Here is a 7,500-nt window from a genome sequence, read left to right on the forward strand (position 1 = left end):
TAACACACTAACAGTTGGAACCTGGCTTTTGAATGCTAGCTAGCTTATTTTAGACCCATAAAGCTAGCTAGCTTTAGTGAACACAATTTATAATGTTTAAAAAATATATACCATGTGACCTTATACCATGTGACTTTTGTATAAAATGTAAATTACCGCATGGTTGATTTTAGCCAGTGGTGTCAGGGTGGACTCTACCAGGGTTTATTAATAAATAAACAACAACGACAACAAAAAAGCTTATCTGGAACCTTTCCGCTTTCCTTATTGTACTGTTTTTGAAGTATGTTGGGCAGGAAAGGGTTAACGGAGGCAGCTGGTGAAGAGCTCTTGACCTGAACTTGAAGTGAACTTGAAGAGTTTGTTTGTCAGACAGAAATGAAGGCTAAACCTGAAGCACTTTTATTGGAGAATCAGCCTTCAGGCTAAACTTTTAATTTAGACTGTAGTTTATTGCCCAAGCTAAGTCCCCAAAGTTCAGCTTAAGTTCAGAGCTAAAGGTCCTCAGCTCCCAGTGCGACGAACCTCGCTTTGCCCAGACTCTGAGATTTCATTTTTCCTGGAACTGGAATGTGAATAAGAGGAAGGACCACCTCTTTCGGGTGGGCACATAACTAACGGAAATAATGGACAGGAAGTGACAAATCGCCTCGTGAGGACTGCGTGTGTGTCAGTTCAAATGCTCATATAAATTTATGTTATGTGGAATGTTCTATTTCAGGGAATTCAGAGGAGTTTTTGTAAGCACATATGTGTGTGTGTGTTTGTGTGTGTGTGTGTGTGTGTGTGTGTGTGTGTGTGTGTGTGTGTGTGTAATATACCATGGCGTCCAGCAGATGAATGCATCTCAGCAGCTCTGGTCTGGTCTCACAGTAGAGGCGAAACAGCAGTCTCCCTATGGGCTGCTTTTCACACAGGCTGGAGTAATCCCTCTCTGAAACACACACACACACACACACACACACACACACAGGACTTGATGTGTAATGCGTACCATTACTGAAGTGTTTAACGTCACTGACAATAGTATGTAACAGTAATGAAGGTAAAGTGTGTAATTTTGCTGAAGGGAAAGTGTGTAATGTTGCTGAAGGGAAAGTGTGTAACAGTAATGAAGGGAAAGTGTGTAACAGTAATGAAGGGAAAGTGTGTAATTTTGCTGAAGGGAAAGTGTGTAATGTTGCTGAAGGGAAAGTGTGTAATGTTGCTGAAGGTAAGGTGTGTAACAGTAATGAAGGGAAAGTGTGTAACAGTAATGAAGGGAAAGTGTGTAACTGTAATGAAGGTAAAGTGTGTAATGTTGCTGAAGGTAAGGTGTGTAACAGTAATGAAGGGAAAGTGTGTAACAGTAATGAAGGGAAAGTGTGTAACAGTAATGAAGGGAAAGTGTGTAACTGTAATGAAGGTAAAGTGTGTAACTGTAATGAAGGGAAAGTGTGTAACAGTAATGAAAGGAAAGTGTGTAATGTTGCTGAAGGTAAAGTGTGTAATGTTGCTGAAGGTAAAGTGTGTAACAGTAATGAAGGGAAAGTGTGTAATGTTGCTTAAGGTAAAGTGTATAATGTTGCTTAAGGTAAAGTGTGTAACAGTAATGAAGGGAAAGTGTGTAATGTTGCTGAAGGGAAAGTGTGTAACAGTAATGAAGGGAAAGTGTGTAACTGTAATGAAGGGAAAGTGTGTAACAGTACTGAAGGGAAAGTGTGTAACAGTACTGAAGGTAAAGTGTGTAACTGTAATGAAGGGAAAGTGTGTAATGTTGCTGAAGGTAAAGTGTGTAACAGTAATGAAGGGAAAGTGTGTAATGTTGCTGAAGGGAAAGTGTGTAATGTTGCTGAAGGGAAAGTGTGTAATGTTGCTGAAGGGAAAGTGTGTAACTGTAATGAAGGTAAAGTGTGTAACTGTAATGAAGGTAAAGTGTGTAACTGTAATGAAGGGAAAGTGTGTAACAGTACTGAAGGTAAAGTGTGTAACTGTAATGAAGGGAAAGTGTGTAACAGTACTGAAGGTAAAGTGTGTAATGTTGCTGAAGGTAAAGTGTGTAACAGTAATGAAGGGAAAGTGTGTAACAGTAATGAAGGGAAAGTGTGTAATGTTGCTGAAGGGAAAGTGTGTAATGTTGCTGAAGGTAAAGTGTGTAACAGTAATGAAGGTAAAGTGTGTAACTGTAATGAAGGGAAAGTGTGTAACAGTACTGAAGGTAAAGTGTGTAACTGTAATGAAGGGAAAGTGTGTAACAGTACTGAAGGTAAAGTGTGTAATGTTGCTGAAGGTAAAGTGTGTAACAGTAATGAAGGTAAAGTGTGTAACAGTAATGAAGGTAAAGTGTGTAACAGTAATGAAGGTAAAGTGTGTAATGTTGCTGAAGGGAAAGTGTGTAATGTTGCTGAAGGGAAAGTGTATAATGTTGCTGAAGGGAAAGTGTGTAATGTTGCTGAAGGTAAAGTGTGTAACGTTGTATAGTGTGCTACCGTACCGATGTTTTTGCTCAGCTCCATGCACTGGCTGATGTGGGGGAAGCGAAGGATCTCCCTCCATTTCTTACTCCTCCCTTTCCGCTTTCCTCCTCCACCTGCGTCAGCAAGAGAAAGAAAGAGACGAGATGTTTTGAAAACCAGGCCAGTATTAGTACTGTTTCTAATTAGGTCATTCATTAATAAGCTGTGAAAAGGAGGCCGTTTGTGTGTGTGTGTTTATTTCTAGAACACAGGTGGGTTTGGTCAGTAAATCTGATTCACCATATGGAAATGTTCTCAGCATCTGCTACCTTGCATGTGTGCATGTGTGTGTGTGTGTGTGTAAGCCCTAGTTAAACCGAGTGAGAGTCATTTCTTGCGTCAGCACAGAGCTAAAATATGCACACACTCCCATGAGGAGAGAGCTGCTTTCACAAGAAAAACTGTGTGCACCTCCTCAGAACGATTCCAAGCGTTCTACAGCAGTGCACTAACCACCACCACAACACACAGACGCTAAAACAACAAAAAACAACCCCGAGTATCAATCTGACAACATATAATCTTCCACTGAAATTCTGGTTACGCTCGAGAGCAAGTTTAGCAGCGAGAGTAGGGATGTTCCCGGATTGGGATTGGAGCGTAGCCCATTTGACGCGGATTTCCAGGACAGTGAGGGATAGGAGTTTTCCGAAGGGACACATAATGCGGTACGTCATTCGGTCCTGGCAGGAGACACGTACAGTGTGTGTCTGTGTGTGTCTGTGTGTGTGTGTGTGTGTGTGTGTGTGCCTGTGTAAGCACTTCAGCAGCTCCCTCGTCCTCTTACATGAGTCTCTGGCAGAGCCTTATTCTTATATTCTTATTCACGGAGCGAAGTAAGCGTGTCCCGATAATCAGTTTTAAAATACATCACAATATTAAAGACCTCGTATAATCACACTGAATGCAAAAAAAAAATTATTCGTAGAAACATCGTATTCAAGAAAATGCTGTTAGTTCAGAAAAATGTTCCTATCCTAATTTTTTGCTCCTGAGTTTGTGTAAAGTTACATATAACATGAATAATTTAAATCTAATTTAATTCTAATTTATAATTTAATATCTCTAATCGAAATCTAATTTAAATCGTATGATTGTTGGTGACTTCCTGAGATTTTATATACAGATTATATTTAAATACAGATTACACTGTCAAGTTTACAACACGTATTTAATTCAATTATACAGCAATTTAATGGACATTTTGTGAAACTCATCTCACACATTAAGACAAATAAGACTAGCAGTTTAGTTACAGCACACAAGTAATGGCGCCTTATAAAAGAGTTAGTGTGTGTCTGTGGTAGCCAATGCTCTTTCACCGTTTAGTCATCATTTTCTTCTCTCATTGCCTTTTATGGAGTTTTGTGGGTGTGACCAGAGGTGTCGGCTCTGTGGGGGGGTAGGGGGCGGGGGCAGTGGGTCATCCCCCCCCACCCCCCCAACTAAAGCTGGGGCAACACCATAAACCCCGCCCCCATCTAATCCCTTAGCAACGCAAACACAAGACAAGCTGCACATGGCAAAACATTTTTAAAAAATCATGAATAAATTTCAATCAGGTCCCTGAAATAAACTCACTATCATCACACACATTTATGGCAAAATATAAAAATAATTAGTATTAGTAATTAGTAATAATAATTAGTAATAGTAAATAGTAATTAGTTTGTTGTTGTTTTCTTTTTTTGTTGTTACTTTTGCTGATATTGTCTCATATTTAATTTTTCCTTCTTCCACTTTAACTGTCTGTGAGCCGCTGTGATAAGTGAATTTCCCCACTGTGGGATCAATAAAGTTCATCTTATCTTATCTTAATAATTTTAAAATAATCCACGATTGTTCCTATAACAGAATTAGTCCAAATACCATTGTATAGATAGTCTTTTTCACGATCCTTACACGCTGCACTAGCATAGCAAATTTCCCCATCCATTTACCTCTGCTAAACAAACTAGCACTCTGTCTCAAATCACATACTTATGTACTTTTTTGAATTTTAAAAACCTCTCGTGTCAAATTCAAACATATCGAATGGTCTGTTCTGTGTACCGGCCTTCTGGATTTCCTAGATTAGTAAATAAATTTGAATGTAAATTCAGCGTTTTTGATTTGAGAAGCAGCCCATGACAACAATCACGACGACAGCGTAAAATTTTAAGAGCTTGTCAGTGTGTTTAACATCGCTGTGTGTGAAATCGCTGAATATTTTACAGTCTTTACGTGTCGTCTAGTGGACGCTGCTGTTAAATCTTCCGGATGTACGTACGTACGATACACAGTGAACGTATGAATAATAATATCGCTCGAGTTACCGCAGCTTGTGCACGCAAAATCATGCATTAAATATAAACCAAATTTTCCTGTAAGAACATCAGAACACAACACTAGACCAGTAAATCAGTGTGAGGAATATTTCTTTGGTTTTTAGTCACTTATGTTACATGTATGTTTGTTACTGATATAATAAAATATCCAGATGTTAGTTACAGTACTCCTACATGATACATCTGGAATTTTAAAATGTAAATCGGGTCGCAGGAAATTCATAATGTCCATTTGGGGTCGTTTGCCCAAAAATTTTGGGAAACCCTGAACTAGAGATTCAATCTACAACATCTTCATCTTTTTTTAATCTTATACATTTTTATACATTTTGTCTTTATGTTAGTTTAAGTCGCACTTATCTCCTGTATCCTGTATCGCTTATCTCCGTGTTGGACTTTGCATAATGACACGGTGAGGTTTATCCTGTTCTTCCAACTGTGTGTATTAATATAGAACATACACACAACATGCAAATGACACCACAGTCACACACACACACACACACACACACGATCATATTTCACTGCTTTGCTTATGAAACGGCCTTGAACAGGAAGTGACACGCTGTCCACGCCGTCCGCATGCTACCGCTAAGCAACTTTTCTTTCTCAATACCAACAACTCAGAAAATTGGCATGAGTTACATAAAAGTTAACTATACAGCAGTCTTTTTTTAAAAAAATGTTTACTTTGCATTTCATTAAAATAATAACCAAAAATTATATTTTTACAACATAGTGAAACTTTACTGCATATGAACCTAAATTTTTAATAATGTTAATATGATAATGTTTTAAATTAAATTAATAGCATAAGATCAAAACATCTAACATGTAACCTAATCATTAGAATATTTAATCTAGTCTAATCAAATTTCTTTCTAAATTCTTTAAATGTTTTTTTACTTACATTTTGTTTACAAACAAACTAAAAATAAAAATAATAATAATATTTTAAAAAATAAAATAATATTTTACTGTTATACAATTAAATTAATTAAATGAATGAAATTCATATTTACTCTGCCTTCCTATAAACAAACAGAACTTTAATTTTTTGTACTTTTTAAATGTATTTAATTTTAATTACTTTTAAATTTATTTGGTTTTCTGTTGTACAAATAAATGAAATAAATTAATATTTTACATTTTATTTAACTGCATCCATCTCTGGAACATTGGATGATTTTTCCCTCAAGATTAAATATAATATTTATTTTAATTGAGTGCAAATAAAGTGGAATAAGCATGACATTTTAAATAATTACTAATACACTATAAATATACTATAATATAGTAAACATACTAATATACTAAATTACTCTAAATTTACTTTAAATAATCTAATATACTTATATAATATAAACACACTAACATAATATAAACATACTAATATACTATAAATATATTATGAATATATAAAGTTACTATAAACTTACTAATATTAACTAATTACTCATTTTAACTAATAACAGTTAAAAGAAATTTTAATTTTAATTTAAGTTTTTTGTACTTTTACACTTTTATACTATAAATGTACTATAATATACTATAAATATTCTAATATATTTATATAAAATAACCATGCTAATATACTAATATACTATAAATATAATATATTATAAATATAATAAATATATTAATATATAAATAGTATTTTTAACGGTTAAAAGAAATTGTGTAGTCATCCTGAAAAATTTAGTTATGTAGACTAAATGCAGGGACCTAAGGGGTTAATTTTTTATTTTAATTTTTCATTTTCTGCCCACAGTGTGTGTGTGTGTGTGTGTGTGTGTGTGTGAGATTCTCCTCGCTCAGTGACGTACAGCGGGAACCTCCACTAATCCACCTCATCTTTCATCTTTATTAGTAACATCACAGCGGCACAAACCGCAATAAGCTCCTCCTGGAAAGTCAACATTACACACATACACACACACACACACACACACACACACACACACTATGAGAAGGGGACAAAGTCTGTTACAAAGCGGGTGCTCCTGAACGGCATTTACTCTTGGCAAACTCTCTCTGTGTGTGTGTGTGTGTGTGTGTGTGTGTGTGTGTGAGATCATTTCATTGTCATCTGTAACAAAATGCGTCAGGATCTCATCCAAGAATCCCAACCACGGCATGAGTCACACCAAACATGTGGTGTGTGTGTGTGCGTGTGTGTGTGAGTGAGTGTGTGTGTGATGTCAAAAGTTCACACTGCCCACAGTTAAACATGTCTCAGTATTGATTTTTCCCCTCAGTGTAACTCACGGTTTATGATATTATTATCACAATATTAGTGTGTTAGAGTGAGGGCGCCAAAACTTTTGTAACAGCGCCAAAACTTTTCACTTTCACTTTAATCTGGTAAATTTAATTATGTTTTTTTATTTTCTTTCAGAAACACAAAGGTAACCCTGTTGGAAATTTGTAGATCAGCCTTAAAATACATAAAATACATATATAAATAAATTTAAAAAATATATATTTTATTTATTTGACTAATTTCTATAATCACTGTCGCTTTTTATTTACAAAAAAAGTCATGAAATTTAAATATAGAATTAATTCAGTGTTTACTACTAATAATAATAATCTAATTCAATTTAAAAAATATATATATAATTATTTAATTAATTTATATTTTAAAATATTAATTTATTAATTAATTTTATTTTTTA

The 7,500-nt window shown here is 35.1% G+C and overlaps 1 protein-coding gene across 2 annotated transcripts in view; it reads right to left on the reverse strand.

Annotated features, from left to right (window-relative positions):
• Positions 1-7,500, reverse strand: part of grk5l (G protein-coupled receptor kinase 5 like) — a 58,647-nt gene that overhangs the window by 19,180 nt on the left and 31,967 nt on the right. For both annotated transcript variants that reach the window (XM_034307005.2, XM_053235990.1), the window contains 2 exons: positions 2,474-2,569; positions 822-934 (listed from right to left, as the gene is read on the reverse strand). In XM_034307005.2, the coding sequence (XP_034162896.1) occupies positions 822-934; positions 2,474-2,569 (209 nt within the window). The remainder of the gene's footprint in view (positions 1-821; positions 935-2,473; positions 2,570-7,500) is intronic.

The sequence above is a fragment of the Pangasianodon hypophthalmus genome, chromosome 8 (genome assembly GCF_027358585.1).
Source record: "Pangasianodon hypophthalmus isolate fPanHyp1 chromosome 8, fPanHyp1.pri, whole genome shotgun sequence".
NCBI classification, from domain to species: Eukaryota; Metazoa; Chordata; class Actinopteri; order Siluriformes; family Pangasiidae; genus Pangasianodon; species Pangasianodon hypophthalmus.